Source organism: Tupaia chinensis, unplaced genomic scaffold, assembly GCF_000334495.1.
Source record: "Tupaia chinensis unplaced genomic scaffold, TupChi_1.0 Scaffold000253_1, whole genome shotgun sequence".
NCBI classification, from domain to species: Eukaryota; Metazoa; Chordata; class Mammalia; order Scandentia; family Tupaiidae; genus Tupaia; species Tupaia belangeri.
In genome coordinates, this window is record NW_006159733.1 from 595420 (window position 1) to 612420 (window position 17001).

Genomic DNA, 17001 nt, shown 5'->3' on the forward strand with positions numbered 1-17001 from the left:
AAAAATTGACAAGCCTTTGTTAGAAGAAGTTGATCAACATTTGCCTGAAGAACAATGTAGCACTGCCCAGGCTTGGTCTAAAGATCAGTGTAGTACTCACCAGCCTCAGCCAGAAGAACAGTGTAGCCAACCAGTAAATTCCATTACAATTCCAAAGAAAAATAAAAAGAAAACTTCAAATCAGAAAGCACAAGAAGAATATGAACAGGTACGAGCTAAGTGTGCTGCCAAGAAACAAGAATTTGAGAGAAGAAAACAAGAGAGAGAAGAAGCTCAAAAGCTCTACAAAAAAAAAGAAAATGGAAGTATTTAAAATATTGAGCAAAAAGACTAAAAAGGGCCAACCAAACTTGAATTTACAAATGGAATATCTTCAAAACATACAAGAAAAAAAAAAATCAGACATTTGTCTTTCAGGGGTAAAATATCTGCTTCATGTCTTTTGGGTTCTTTTTGATATGTAATGAGTGACTTAAAACACTGACACTTGTCAACATTAACTAGATTGCTAAATTATATATAAAATACCCCAATATACTGTTTTTATAAAATAAAATTTTCTATATATGCTCAAAAAAAAAAAAAAAAGAACACTAGGAGAAAGAAGTGTCATGGACACCAAAGAGGGGCAGAATTTCAGTACAACAAAAGTTATCAACAAAATGAAGGAAGCATTGCAGATGTTCTGCTTTTTATATATGCAAATATAATCCCCCAACTTAATCGATGATAAAGGAATATTATCTGCTAAGAATCCAAGTAGTGAGTTTCAGGAGGCACTGAAGAAGAATAGTGTTTGTTTCTATAAACAATAAGGCAAGAGAACTAACTTAAAATTGAAAAAAATAATAATAAAAGCAGGGTAGTTGGGAACTACTGGTGCTATGTTGTAGGATTTTCTGTTATCTCTGTAGGAACATGGGAAATAAGTTGTAAGCTTTCCTGGGATATAGATGATTGCAATTGAGGATGCAAGGCCAGTGAGAGTGCTAGTAAGAATAGTACTGAGAAGAAGAGATTTAAAAAAGGGCTTACCGACAGGAAGGACAAGAACCCGTAGATGAAATCCTTTTTTTTTTTTTTTTGTAATTGAGATTTATTAGTTGTGTCAAATATCAGTACAGACATTTCAGTTTGTACCCAATTCTTTACATACATACCAAAAATTTAAAAAGCCAAGTATAGTGATTCTTTCTAAGTCATTCCAGTGACATTCCAGCTTAAAATTTGTAGACAAATTTTCCTTAAGAGGATATCAGGAGCGACTGTTTTCAAATGTTGAGAGCTGTTAGGTAAGTCCCACCAAATCACAATTTAGTATCATACACACTACATACTTCAAATTTCCAATCTTTCGCAGCACATTAACAAAATTATTAGGAAAACTGGACTACCAAGACCAAAGATGTTATGGAGTGCACACAATTCTGACAGGGAGAGCAACAATCAAAGAGTGGTTTTCCTTAGTAAACAATACTACTAAAAAACACAATAGAAGTAATTTAAAATATTCAAGACATTAAATGCACTGTGATTCCAAACTGCCATTTAGTATACTTTGTAGTTAGGATATAAAAACTACCCACCCACACCCACCTATGGAATGTTAAGCTGACATGCGAGAGAGAGTCAAAGCCTCCTATAAGTCAATATCCCACTATTTTCTGGTTGTACTGAAAAATAAACAACCAGTAAATGATTTCGCCTCTTTAAAAAAAGCACTTGCACTTAAAAAATGGGATGAGGTGGGATTCTCTCCTTCTTAAAAATGTTTCTAGAGCTACTAAAAAACTTGCATTTACAAAATAGTTGATAAAAATATTCCTCTGGATTGTACAAGAAGGAAGACAGGGACAATTGATAAGACATGGTATATGATATTACTAGACTTCTTTCTCACCTGCTTCGTAAGAGGGTGGACTCTCCTCATTTTTAGTTTCTCCATTTTCTGCAGGTAAATCTTCTTTAGTGTCTCGGTTGACCACTTCAGCCTGTTTCTCCATCGCTCCCCTTTTCCCTTTTGTTTGCACTCTTTTGTCTGAATATTTATCCTTCCCTGCCACCTTTTTTGGCTTTGTCTCCACTTTTGCAGGAGGTTTAGCCGACAACCTCACCAATCTCCTCTTGGGCTCTTCCTTGGCCACCCCCTCGGCTGAGCTGACCTTCCTCTTGGGCATCTTGGCTGCGGACAGGGTGCATGCTGGGTGCCTGAGAGACTGGGGTGCACCTAGAGCCTTTGCGGAGATGAGCAGATCGCTGAAATTCTTTAGAAACAGATGTAGTTGAATTAGGAGTGTAGCACGCCTGGAAGGTGGGGAGAGGTCGTGATCCAAATTGACCTTACAATGTCTAGTGATGACATTATGCTGAGGTTGGCCATGGATGTGGGTGACTATGAAAGAGAGGAAATGATGTACACTGGAGTTGGGGATCAGAGAACTGTGAAGAACTGCTAGAAGCTGAATCTGAGTCATGTCACTTCAGATAGTGGCAGGACAGTGTCTGACACTCAGTGATATTTTGTTCAATGAAATAGATATGTAATAGAAAGGAAAGTTACAAGCCAGGTAGAAAGTCTTCAGTGAATGTGGACAGTAGCTCTGATTTTGGGTGGAGACAAAAATGAGACAGTGACTATGGAAGAGAAGCATTGTATGTCCCTGCTTAATATATACTACATGTCTGCACTCTATGACAGAAACTAAAAGATTGGAAGGTATAAAAGCAGGGAGAACAGCTGAGGATACTAGAAACAGTATGGGAGGACAGAGTATGATGGGAGTGGGGACCTTGAGAGGGAATCAAGGGAAGAAGCACAAAACATTTAACAGACACAAAAATGAAAAATTATCTGCTGAAGATAATGTACATGCTAATATCTTTGACTGGACTAATATACAGTGTATTCATGCTGGGAAAATCAATTTTGTATACTATAAAGATGTTCAAAGGTTGAACATTTAAAAAAAGGAAAGACAAGAAAAAATGAGAGTGACTAGATGGTATGAGTCTCAAAGAAAAAGAAGTTTTACACATTAAGACATTGAAACTAGACTACTAAACATTTTGCAAGATATACAACCTGGTTTCTTCAACAATATATTCTGTTTATTTTTCAAAGAGAAAAAGAAGATGTAAGATGAAGTTTATATATTAGAGACGACTTAAGAAACAAATTAGCCAATCTCTATGTATAAGCTTTATTTAGATCCTGATTTAAACAAACGTGCACACTTTCATACACCCTCATCTAAAATATAACAAGGGAGAAGCAAAACTGACTAGTATTTGATGGTATTGAGGAAGTATTGTTAATTTTTTAGATGTGATTATGGCAATGTGACAATATGTTTTTTTTTAAGAGTCTTTGTCAGGCTGGCCCTATAGACTAGTGGTTAAAAGAGCCAGATCCCACATGGCCACTTATGGCCTGAAAAACACACCAGGCATATGTGCATGCAAAATCCCAAAAGGAGGGAGAAATGGAGGAGAAGGGGGTATGGTATGATTACATCCCACTAGAGGTAATCTCTCTCTCTCTCTCTCTCTCTCTCTCTCTCTCTCTCTCTCATGTGTACTCTCTGGCAAACTAAAAAATAATAATAATAAACAAACTGATGCTGGAAAGGTTATGTGCATTATACTTAGTCACACCATGATACATCCAGAACTAAGCTTCATATGCCATTGGCCCTACTGAAGGAATGTTTTGGACAATTCTACCTTTATACTTAGCACCACAATACATCCTCACTTAAGGGGGCAAGTATGTGATCCCCTTTTTCCCATGTTTGCCATAGAAGTATGTGATCCAAGGTCATGACCCTGGGCCAGGTTGGGATGCCACCTCCTCCCAACAGCATTTAAAAAAATAAACATGACAGGCTTTATTTGGGCAGGGCGATGTCAACAGCTGATAAAGGGCTCAGATCAAAGCAAAACTACTGCTTACAGACGTATAGCATGTGCACTACCATGCATTGTAGATATTATGAGCTGTGTATTAATCATGGCAGATTTCTAGCACATTTAAGTTCCCTGAAAGGGTGACACTTTTTCCCTATGCCAAAGACCCCATAAGGGATAGGGAGGGCAAAAAGGAGTAATGGGATAGGCAGGGTATAGGGCAGGATCCAAGAAGGAAACACATTTGTGTAGGAAGTGGCCAAGCACGCATCTGGTCATCAAGCTGAGACTGATGAATGACATGAGAGACAAAGAAGGGAAGTCAGTTTTCTGAAAAGTGGCTTATGAATGGGAGCAAAGAAAGGATGTAGTAGCCAGAAGGGTAACTGTAATCAAGGAAAGGTTGGTTTTGGTTTTAGTTTTTAGAATGAAATGTAATAAAGCCAAATTGTATAATGGTTAGAAGATCAAGGAGCAAGAAATGACTAATAATGCAGAAAAAGACAGTAGAGGGACTGAAAGTTAAGTCCACAGCAATGTGAAAGGTACAAGAGAAAAGGAGGCAAGAGTAGGGAGACAGAAGTTTGCAGATAGACGGAATGAAGAGCTTTCCTCTTATCTAGTGGTTCATCTTGCTCAGTGAAGGCATAAGAATCATGACTCAGAAGATCGTTGGTCCAAAGCCACCAGATCGTGTCTAAAGGAAGAAGTATACCCAGTCAAGAGAGAATGCATGCAGAAGTACAGCAGTACAGGGCACCACCTCCCAAGGAGCTGAAGAAGAAAAATTAGGACAAAATGAAAGATCCTTATCCAACACCCTGGGTTTTTGGGGGGGTTTGTTTTGTTTTGGTTTGGTTTAGTTTTTTTGTTTTTTTTTTTTTCTGTTTGTTTTCGTTTTACTACAGGGCATGTGTGCTCAACTGGAGAAGGACAGAGAGAGAGAGAGAGAGAGGTACTCAAGTGAGTAATCACTCCCAGAGAGATGGCCACACCACAGTCCCTTCTCCTCCATTCCCTTCTTGGGATTCCAAGTGCATACGCACATGTATCCAGCGTGTTTTTCAAGCTGCCAGGTCCAGGATTCAACCTCATAGTCGACCATATGGGATCCAGCTGCCTTAACCACCACACCAGCAGCTGGCCCCAACATACTATTTTTTAAATGTGTTTTTTTTTTTTTTCAACTTTCAGGTGGTTTTTGCTCTTACAGACTTTGTGATAGATAATCTTGGAAAACAGTTTATAGAGACGCCACCTGTGGACCTAGCTACTCTGTATCAAGATATGTCATGCTACACTCCCCTGATATTCATCTTAAGCACAGGCTCAGATCCCATGGGTGCATTTCAGAGGTTCGCCCGGGAAAGTGGGTATTCAGAACGGTAAGGTCACATTGCACAATTTGAATAATCTGTAGTAACATCTCTTGGTCAAAGTTTCCCTTTGTTTTTCCATGTGTGGAGTATGAATTCTTAAATTCAGAAATATCTTATCAAATGAATTATGAAATATTAATGTTTAGCTATGTATGTTGTTAAAATGGGTTCAAAAATCATAAAAGCAGATGTAAATTTCATTTGTACTAAAGAGAAATTGCTTAAAATGTTAAAGTATAATAACCTAGTAGTATAGTAAGTAAAACTCGTTTGTTTTTAAACATATGATTTTAATATAGTCATAAAGGGACTAAAGTTTACTCCCTACACTCAAATGTGTCGAAAAGCACAGCTCTTCATGTTCCGTTAATCTCACCTTTCCCAAGAGCTTCCTCTTTGATGAGTAACAGGGAGAGGATAGGAGTTTAAACTTGCCCATTATTGTATTACATTTTCTTTTTATTTAAATGTCTTCTCTAGGATAAGGTGACTTGGTTTCTTTTTCACAAATGTTCAGTCTTCCTGATTCATACTCCTTCCTCCAGTCCTCCCCAAGATGGCGTCCAGTGGGAAGGAAAGTATCTAAGACCACAGAGTAGCAGGGGAGGCCAGGGGTCTCAAGTCGACAACGTGGCCTCTAGCTCTGATCGGCTCCCTCATGAACTGGCTGCTCTAATCTAGCCCCTGGACTGGAAATTACAGGGAGATGATGAATTACATTTTTTCATTTGGAGTTCATGGTCTGTATTACTCAGGCTTTTAGAGATCTTCCATCTCCACATCTTGTCCCACCAGAAGGACCATGATGAATAAAAAGCACAAGATTAAATCAAACACAAGAGAAAATGATGCAATCATTTTTAGTGGATTTAGTTAAGTTACTGGACTTTAAAATATATTAATGCATATCAGCAACAAAGAGAAAATTAGCTTTCTTTAAAAAGCATAAAAAGTCACATTACCTGGGGACCAGCAGTTAGTGTAATGGCTATGTCACTAGACTCCGCAATCTGTCCCATCACTGAATTGATATGAATTTGACTGTGATATGTCAATATGTTTACTTCATTTTATTTAGATTATAAAAATATACTTTATATTCCTTGAATAATGCTAGTTGTATATCTAATACAAATCCATGACTAGTTTTTAAAATAATATATATGTAGGGGAACAGTAGATAGCATAACGGCTATGTTGCTGGACTCCCATGCAGTTGACTGCAGTTGGAGACCCCGTGGCTTAAACTCACGCTGGGCATGTGTGCGTGCGTGCCCAAGATCCCAAGAGGAGAATGGAGGAGAAGGGATTGTGGCGTGACCATCCCCCCTGGGAGGGGGTGATTTCTCACTTTCTGTCTCTCTGTCTCTCTCTCTTTCTGGTGAGTACAAGCACCCTATAGCAAAAACCTCTACCAAAAAAAAAAAATCAAATTACGTGGAGACAAATATAATAAAAGGTATGCAAGATTTCTCCACAGAAAAGTATATAATATTATTTAAATCAAAAAGACCTAAATAAATTGATGGATATGTCATTCATTAAGTAGAAGACTTAACTGCAAAAATAGTAATCTTCCTCAAGTTAATCTATGTATTCAATGCAACCCAATCAAGATACTCTTTGGTGTGTTTTGTTTTGTTTTGTTTTTGTTTTGTTTTTTTCAATTTGACCAGAGAGAGCTAGAGGGAAAGTGAGAAAGCAAGCCACCAGGTTTGGGACTCTGCAGTCAGCCAGGTGGGAGTCCAGCACTCTAACCACCATGACACCTGCCACCTCCACTATTTGGTGTTTTGGTCATTTAGACATTGTGATACTGGTGCAAGGCTAGATAAGTAAATGAATAAAAGAGGATAGAGAATCCAATAACAGATTCTTTTATTTTCAACAGAGGTGGCACCTCAGAGCCATGGGGGAAAATTAGTATTTTCAATAAATGGTCCTTTTGGACAGTAATAGGCAAAAAATAAATCCTGAACTTTACCTTACACCATACATATAATATAAATTAACTCTAAGGGATTGTAGATCCAAACATGGAAAGCAAAACAATAAATAGAATGTAATATAATATTATTCTGGATATGGAAAGAGTTCTTAAATAAAATGAAAAGGTGGTCATAAAAAAATACTGATAATTGGACTAAAGTACCTTAAAATTTAGAATTTCTGTTCATAAAAGGTCATATTTTAAAAATTAGTAAAAAAAAAAAAAAAGGCAAGTGATGCAGCCAGGTAGTGGTACAGGAGTACCCATATGGGAAGGGTCCTAGGTTCATGTCTCAGGACTTCTTCAAATACATCAGGCACATGTGCATGCCCATTATCAGAGCCAAATAGGGGCAGATCACAGTGTGGGGACTCTGTTGGGGGTGTTGGGCGCGTGTGCATGCGTGCCCAAGATCCCAAGAAGAGAACAGAGGAGACGGGATTGTGGCATGGCCATCCCTCCTGGGGGGTGATTTCTCGCTTTCTGTCTCTCTGTCTCTCTCTGTCTGTCTGACGAGCATACACGCCCTATAACAAAAACCTCTCAAAAAAAAAAAAAAGAAAATACGTATAGTAAATATAACTAATAAAGGATTTGTGTCCAACCTAAAGAACTCTTAGGAATCAATAAGAAAAAGTCAGATGATCTAATAGAAAAATGGGGTGGTGGGTGTCAAAAGACACAAAAGGGAAAAGCCAAATGACCAATAAAAAATAAAACAATTTAACACTTCGATGAGCTACCATATATATCTACCACATGTTAGCCAAGATATGTAAAAACAGGAATTTTTATTTTCTACTTCCAGTGGAATTATACAATAACAACATCATCTTGGAAAGCACCTTGATAGTATTCAAAAGTTGAATGTGTACATACTCTGTCAAAATAGTTTCAGTTCTAGGAATGTACACAACAAAATTGAGTGCACACATACCAAGAGACATGGGCAAAAATGTTTATTACAGCATCATACCTAATAGCCAAGAACTATAAATAACACCAATTTCCATCAAAAGTAGAATGGATGAATAAATTATAGTATTAATATAACCACCCAGTGGAATAGATTCAGCCACTCCTTGCTTAAAGACCTACATGTTTAACAACCACTGGAACTTACCACTAGTTCTCCAGCACATGGAATCCCCATTCTCAGTCTTATTCAATTTAAAAATAAAGAAAAGAAAAGAAAAAAAAGAATATTCCAGTTATATAAAATTTTAAAACAATCTAAATTAGTCTATGGTGTTAGAATTCAACATTGTTACTGTCTTCAGGGATAAGGAGGGATACTGATTGGAAGAGTGTTGATAATGTTTTCTTTTTTACGATTTTTTACCAATTTTTTTATCTGAATAGTAGTATCTGTGCACATTCACTTCAGGAGAATTCATTAAGCCACGCATGATTAATGATTATGCGCTTTTCTGTACATTGAAGTAGACTTCAATATTTTTTAAGTTTATAAGGTTGACCCATAGTGTTGTTAGAAGTAAGGGTAATGGAAAGAACAAAGGGGGAAATTGTTTGGATGGAGAGGAGCAGAGGGGTACTGTCAGGAGGCTCAGCCAAGTTCTCTTCAGGTGTTCGTTTGTGATAGTTTATAGAGCTGTATATTATTTTTTGCACTTTTCTCTGTGTCATAATAAAATTGTTTTTTAAAAAAAGAAAATAAAAAAATATTCATACCTATCAGAATGAAGATTTAGAATGTATATAAATTCTAAGCAAGAGTTTAATATATTTACATCTCTCAATATTCATATTGCTTCAAAATAGCCTAAAGCAGTACTTTGTCATTCAATTCAGAGTACAGTCGATTTCTCTGGGACAAGGACAAGGACCCATTGCTGAAAAAATGATCAAGGATGCGATGAAATCAGGAAACTGGGTATTTTTACAAAACTGCCACCTTGCTGTTTCTTGGATGTTGGCAATGGAAGAACTCATTAAAACCTTCACAGATCCAAGTATGTTGAATGCATGATATTTGCATAACAATACCATTTTATGGAGGCTTCTCTTGTTGAATCCATCCTTGCAGTAGTTCTTCATTGCACACCTTGTATTTCCCCACATTAAAAAGGAAAATTTTGTGACCTAGGTCGATTTAGTTCAGTTACACAATCCGGTTTGAGAAAAGGTCTTTAGACTCCCAGCTTAGAGTAAGATTCACTGAATCATATCTGTTTCATACTGACATCTACGGAAGACTATTTGCATTCAAAACACATTATGTATAAGCACAATAAAAAGAAATGGATAACTAGACTTAGCACAAAGAAAGGAAATTAAATCTTTCTCTTTTATGAGAGAGGTAAAAGAACAGAGTTCAGATTACCTCCTGTTCCCTCAGTGGTGTTGTACCACTGTTTATCCTCTGTAAGCCACATGATAACTGACCTTCACATGTACTTCAGAGCCACACGCACCCCATGGATGTGCCCAGCATTGCTCACAGTTGCTTGTTCTAGCTATACTCACCACTTTCTTTCCCACTCAAGGGAATATAATGGGGCCCCACTGCTGGGGCACAGTTGGTAGTGTACCACGCTGCAAAGCTGGAAGTCATGTTCCGTGGCTCCAATCCCTGCCTTGTCTGCCTGGAAAACAAGTAGGCACATGTGTACATGCCCAGGATCCTGGCAGGCTAGAGGACCACAGAAAGGGAATCATGGCAATGACCAAGCCCTGTGGAAGGGGAGGTCGGTCTCTCTCGTTCTTTCTCTCTCTCACATGTCTCTCTCTCTCACACATTGTCTCTCTCTCTTATGCAGGTGCACACACTCTGGGGAACGAATGGGGGAGAGAGGAAGTATAATGGGCTACAAAGAAAGAAGTGGAGTTAGGATCTACTCATTCTGGGGACCAGCAGTTGGAGTAATCGCTATGTCATTGGACTCCCATGTAGTCGACCACAATTTGAGTCCCAGACCTGTTGGCTTAAACTCACACCGAGCGCATGTGCATGTGTGCCCAAGATCCCGAGAGAATGGAGAAGGGACTGCAGCATGGCCATTCCCCTGGGGGTGATTTATTGCTTTCTGTCTCTGTTTCTCTCTTTCTGGCAAACGCACACCACCCATAGCAAAAACCCCTCAAAAAAAAAAAAAAAAAGAAAGAAAGAATCAACTCATTTTTAAATGTTAAGTGATAATCCAAACCTTAGGAACTGTTACATTGGTAACATACTGAGTGAGTCTGCCAGGAAGCCAGGAAGCCAAGGGGAGGAACCTCCAGCCTAGGATATCCAGAGTCTTTTCTCTGGGGTCTTCCTTTGTGCTCTGACTACAGAAAGCTTTCTGGGAAGGTGAGAGGTTGATGTGAAGGACTGCTCTGTTACAGAGTAACCACCACCCTGCAGTGGTTAGGGAGCCACAGCCAGGGCCTTACTTAGCAGCTTTCCTCCAAAGGTCCCTTACTTCCTGGTTCCCCTGCCCTTGCCTCTGCAGGTTGCTTCCAACAGGAATAAGGAGTTATCTCTAGCCACTGTCCAGAATTTTCACTCTTCTCCACTTTTCAGCAGCACAAACACAGGATGACCTGCTTCCTGCTGGGCCTGTGGAATATTTTTATTTAAATAACTGAAAAAAAAAAATTACAAGAAAGCATGATGAAGAAAAACTTGCTAGGAAAGGCATCTAAAAAGCAGTTGGCTGCACTCCTGGTACACGAGCCTCCAGAATATGGAAGTACCCTTCAATTTCACGGCAACCAGAACAGGAGCACTTGACGGTTCCTCGAGGAGGCTGGGTGGACTGAGGAAGCTGGCTGAAGTCGCTTGTAGATTTTAAGAGCTTTCAGCTCACCAAGGCTTAAGTGGGTAGAAAACTCTTTTTCTGGCCCTCACTACAATCATTTATAATCTAAGCTGTAGAGTTCTGATATTTAACTTGAACCTATACAAAAATAAAATACATAAATTCAGGTAGTAAACTAAAAGACAAAAGAAAATAAAGGGAAAAAAAAAAAAAAAAAGGAAAGCCAAATCTCTGGACTTAGAGTTCTAAGATGCCTACAGAGTTCTGCCCTGTCACTTTCTGACTGTTCATTATCACCATTTCTCTGGGCCTTAGTTTCCCTGGCTATAAAACGACATTATAGCATCACCAAAATTCCTATACTAAGATGATGTCTATGCTTCACTCTCAGCTCTAAAATTCTATGATATCTATAAAAGTTAAGATGCTTAGTTTTTGCTATTCTAAAAGGGAAAACGTGGAAGGAAATAAAAAGCTTCCTCAAACCTGGCTTCTTTTGGGAACCAGCAGTTAACGTAATGGCTATGTCGCTGGACTCCCACATAGTTGACCGCAGTTCACGTCCCGGACCCGGTGGCTTAAAACTCATGCCGGGCGCGTGTGCGTGCGTGCCCAAGATCCCGAGAGGAGAATGGAGGAGAAGGGATTGCGGTGTGACCATCCCCTCTGGGGGGTGATTTCTCACTTTCTGTCTCTATGTCTCTCTCTGTCTGTCTGGCGAACGCACACGCCCTATAGCGAAAACCTCTCCAAAATAAAAAAAAAAAAAAAAAAAAAAAAACCTGGCTTCTTTTTTTTTTTTAGTGGGCGGGGGTGTGTAGTGAAATCATCACTTCCAAGACTTTGGTTGCTGTTTGACTTTTATGTAGAACAGTTTTCAACATGCAAAGAACTCTAGTGCTCCTTTAGAATCGTATTAGAACTACCTTTTAATTTAGGCTATTTAATATGTCTCATGAATTTAGATGACCAAATCAAAAAGCATAAATTCGGTTTCCATCTGAAGTCATTTATTCAGTAAGTACTTCAGAACCTACTGTGTGCCATGCATCATTCCATTGTCCGAGAATAAAGGAATTATAAATATCGGCCCTCACAGAGTTTGCATTCTAGTGAAGGAGGTAAGAGGGACAATGAATGACCCACATGATAAATACGTACCTTATACAATATGATAGAATGTGGTAGTGCTTTGGGAAAAAAATCAAAAGGAGACTAATGTAAGGATCAGAAAGATTGGGGTGGGTTGGGCTAGGGAGGAAGGAGGACAGAAATTTAAATGGTGTGGTCTGGATAGATGTCTTTGAGTCCATTGAGAGGCTAGTAAAAGAAATATCTGAGTGTGGATGATTTATAAAGAATAAAGGTTTGTTGAACTCTTGATTGTGGAGGTCCAGGGTCAAGGGACCATGTCTGAGAAGGTCACACTGTGGGCAGAGTCCTAAGGCAGCTCAAGGCAACACATGGTAGGAGCTTGGTCATCTGCATGTGTTCCTGTGTCCAAGCATGTCTTTCATTCTCTTTTCTTACAAACCCACTAAGAGTCAACTGTGAGGGCTTCACCTTGGTGACCTTCATCCTAATTACCTCTCAAAGGCCATGCCTCCTAATCCCATAATCATATTAAATTTTCACTCTCTTAAATCCCATCACAGAGACTCACCAGATTTTAATACCTGAATGGGGTGGGGAAGGTAGAGATGTCGTTTAACTATAGCAGTGACATTTGACCAAGACATGAAGAAAGTGAGGAAATCTGAGGGAAGAGCATTCCAGGCAGAGGGGACGGCCAGTGCAAAGACACTAGAGAGGAAGCCAGAGCGGCCCGTGTAAGAAGCAGCATATGTACTTAAAACCAATGCCAAGGAAGCCATCCTTGTGTGATGCCTGTGTCTTCCTGTGATGGGAAGAATGGTTTTCTCAACTTCACTTTGGCCTTCCGAGATTAAACGGGGCCTTGTTCTTTCTGAAGTTCTCTGTCCACAGCTCAGAAAAATAAGAGTATTGACAACTTATTTATGCTGTGTGTGGGAGTCTCTCCATATCCTGCTCCCCCTACTCTCTTTGCAATTTCTGTGCTGACAGGAGAGATCTCTTCTCCATAGGGCTTTCTGGCCATTTTCATGTAGTTGCCTTAAATTCAATGGTTTAAAGAAAAAAAACTGAACATAAATGTTCTGGCAGTAATTATCACCTTTTTTTTCCTTTCTTTCTTTCATTTTGTCAGAGAGCATGTATACTCACTGTGGTGGATGGAAGTGAAAAAGCAACTCCCATAAAGAATGGTTACACTGCAATTCCTTCTCCTCCATTTCTCCCTCCTTTTGGTATTTAGGACACCCATGCACACATGCCCAGTGTGTTTCTCAAGCCACCAGGTCTGGGACTTGAACATGTAGCCAGCCATGTGGGATCCATTTGCCTCACCCACCACACCACAGGCTGGCTCCCATTCTCTCTCTCTCTCTCTCTCTCTCTCTCTCTCTCTATCTCTCTCTCTATCTCTATCTCTATCTCGTTTGTTTGTTTTTGTTTTTGTGTTGTTACGGAGCTCGTGCACTCACCAGAGAGACACCAAAAGAGGGAAAGTGAGAATTCATCCTCCCGGGGGAATGGCCAAACCACAGTATCCTCTCCTTCATTCACCTCTTGAGATTTTGGGCACATGTGCACACACACCTGGCTTGTTTTTCAAATCTTTGGGTTTGGGACTCTAGCCACTTATTTGGCCATGTGAGATCCAGCCACCTTAACCACCATGCCAACATCTGGCCTGATTTACTAAGTTTAAAAAGAGTTTTCAACAGTTTTTTTCCTTTTCTAGACTCTTTGGGAGAACTTGAAAGAATAATTATTTCTTATAGAAAAGGGCTACTACAAGGGGCCAGCAGGTAGTGTGATGGTTAAGAAACTGGATTCCCACATAGCCAACCACGGTTCAAGTCCTGAAGCTGGCAGCTTACTCTCTCTCTCTCTCTCTTTCTCTCTCTCTCTCTCTCTCTCTCTCTCTCTCTCTGGTGAGCACACATGCCCTATGGCAAATGAAATAATAATAATAAATAAAATAAATAATAATTTTAAATAAAAAAGAAAGAGGCCACTATATGCTAAAGATTTTCCTTGTTTATTGTTTTAAACAGATAATGATATCAAGGCCTCTTTTCGACTCTTTTTGAGCTCCATGCCAAGTAATACATTTCCTGTTACAGTTCTTCAGAATTCTGTCAAGGTAATACATGCCTCTGGTTGGAACAAGTGAAATGAACATTCACCTAGTGGCTCTAGGGAGCTCAGACCCTGCATAGAACCACATGGAGTCCTGAGTGGCCAGGGTCAGGAGGAGGTAGTCAGTGTCCTTTCATGTGATAACGATCAGGGAGACAATTTCTCAAGCCAGTGCCAATCCTTGCACGCTTGAGTCCTAGCATTCATTCAACTCTTCCAGCTCTTAGCCTCTGCAAGAAAATGCTAAGGACACAGAGTGATGAGACAGAATCTCTTTCAGAGTTAAGAAAATGTTTTAGCATTTAGAGACAGGAGGGTGTACAGTTGGTATGGCTACTGGATTTCAGTACAGGAAGTTTCATGTGAAGTTCTGCATGTGACAAACAAGAAATGCTTCTTCCCTCCCTACTCCATGTCATGGAACACCAGGGGACGAAGTATGGTTCAATGCCATCTTTGGGATGACTGAAAAATCCAGTGAAGAAAACCTAAGCATGATTTCTAGTCCATGCTTAGAAAAAGGGGCACGAAATGGAAGTGTCTGAAGTTGTCATACAGATGATTCAACCACTGTAGGTGTGAGGACCCTGCCAAGCCCATTCTCCCTGGACTGTGGTACAGCAGGATGCAAAGCAGGCTTGAGCATGCCAGAAACACCCCCATTGGAATGAGCCATCTACATCATCTCAGTGGCTTCTGTCTGTGTGTGTGAGTCAAAAATAAAGCAAATCTGGGGCCAACAGGTGGCGTGGTGATCAAGTGGGCTGGACTCTCACCTGGCTGACTGGTTCAAGTCCCAGATCTGGTGGCTTGCTTTCTCACTTTCCTTCTCTCTCTCTCTCTCTCTCTCTCTCTCTCTCTCTCTCTCTCTCTCTCTCTCTCTCCATCTCTGGTCAAATTAAAATAAATAAATAAATAAAGTTAAATAAAGTCATTTTTTAAAAAGAGCCTGAGATGGCTACTGAACTTGAGCTGTGAAATATTGCTTTTATTGACTAAAATGAAGATGTTCTGCTGAGACTCCTCCCTCCAAATTCATTTCTAGTGGGAAATGCACAAACCCAGCCCATCCTGAGATGGCTACTGAACTTGGGCTGGGAAATATTGCTTTCATTGACTAAAAATGAAGATTTTCTGTTGAGATTCCTCCCTCCAGATTCATTTCTAGTGGGTAGGGCTACCTCTGTATCCTTCTCTCTGTCTCTCTGTCTCTGTGTGTCTCCCTATGTCTTTTAATTTTTTTTAATTTTTTTAAGGTAAAGTATTCTCTGGGCTCTCAAGTCCCTCCTTTATTGTGCTAAGTTGTGCCTTCTCCCATCCTATTTAGGAAAGGCACAAAACCAGGCCCACCCTAAGATGGCTACTGAACTTGAGCTGTGAAATACTGTTTTTGCACCATGCGGTTCTTATTTATTGCTTTTTAAAATTATAAAGTTTTTTCACTAGCTTTTTCTCTTCTTTTCATTTTATATTTTCTTCTTCTTTCTTCTTCTCTAATTCTTTTCCTTTTTTCTTTATCCTTATTTCTTGGCTGTTCTGCCTCCATGCATTAAGTGGCTAGACAGGTCCAAGTGAACAGTATCCAAACATCTGAATACAATTAGGGACAGAATATTCCTCAATTCCCACTGAATCTGATGCACAAAGAGTGAAAAACGGAACAGAAGAGAGATTGCGGATCCTGCGCTCCTCTGAATGCTCAGATTAAATTTCAAGAATTAGGAAGAGGGACCAGCAGTTAACTTAATAGCTATGTTGCTGGACTCCCACATAGTCAACCGTGGTTCGAGTCCCAGACCCGGTGGCTTAAACTCATGCCAGACGCATGTGCGTGCTTACCCAAGATCCCGAGAGGAGAAAGGAAGAGAAGGGATTGCAGCGTGGCCATTCCCCTGGGGGGTGATTTCTCACTTTCTGTCTTTCTTGTGAGTACATGCACCCTATAGCAAAAAAAACTCTCCAAAAAGAATTAGGAAGAAATGCACAAACAATCAGATGACCAGAAATCATCACATGGTTATAAGAAATATGAGAAAGCAAGAAAATACCTCTCCTTCAAGGGAAAATAATAACTCCTCTTCATCCTCAATGTACAATGAAACTTATAGACATGTCAGATAAAGAATTTAGAATACTCATAGTGACAAAGCAACAGAGATGGAAAAGAAGACAGACAGTGCACTGCAGAAGAAGCAGGAGAAAGTAGCCAATGAGTTCCAGGAGGTGAGGAAATTCTTACAAGATTGCAAAAAGGAAATACACACCATAAAAAAGAATCAAATGAAACTGTTAGAGATGAAGGCTATATAATACAGGAAGTCAAAACCTCCCTCAAAAGTATTAGAAACAGACTAGATCATACAGAAAATCAAGTCTCAGATGTAGAAGATAGAATCACTGGCCTAGAAAAATCTACCACGAAGACTGAGAAAATTACAAAAATTAAAAAAAAAACAGAGAGAGGGTACTCACAGTTAGCATAATGGGCTATGTCACTGGACCTCCAAGTAGTTGACCGCGGTTCAAGTCTCGGACCCGGTGGCTTAAACTCATGCTGGGCGCATGTGCGTGCGTGCCCATGATCCCGAGAGGAGAATGGAGAAGGGATTGTGATGTGGCCATCCCCCGGGTGGGTGATTTCTCGCTTTCTGTCTCTGTCTCTCTCTGTCTTTCTGGCAAGTGCACGTGTCCTATAGCAAAAACCTCTCCAAAAAAAAAAGAGAGAGAGAGAGAGAGA

General features: G+C 39.7%; 1 protein-coding gene across 1 annotated transcript in view; it reads left to right on the forward strand.

The window, feature by feature from the left end:
* The window catches only part of DNAH6 (dynein axonemal heavy chain 6), a 314451-nt gene that overhangs the window by 263309 nt on the left and 34141 nt on the right, over positions 1-17001 (forward strand). The window contains exons 65-67 of the mRNA XM_006149128.1: positions 5101-5291; positions 9088-9248; positions 14180-14268. Coding sequence (XP_006149190.1) covers positions 5101-5291; positions 9088-9248; positions 14180-14268 — 441 coding nt within the window. The remainder of the gene's footprint in view (positions 1-5100; positions 5292-9087; positions 9249-14179; positions 14269-17001) is intronic.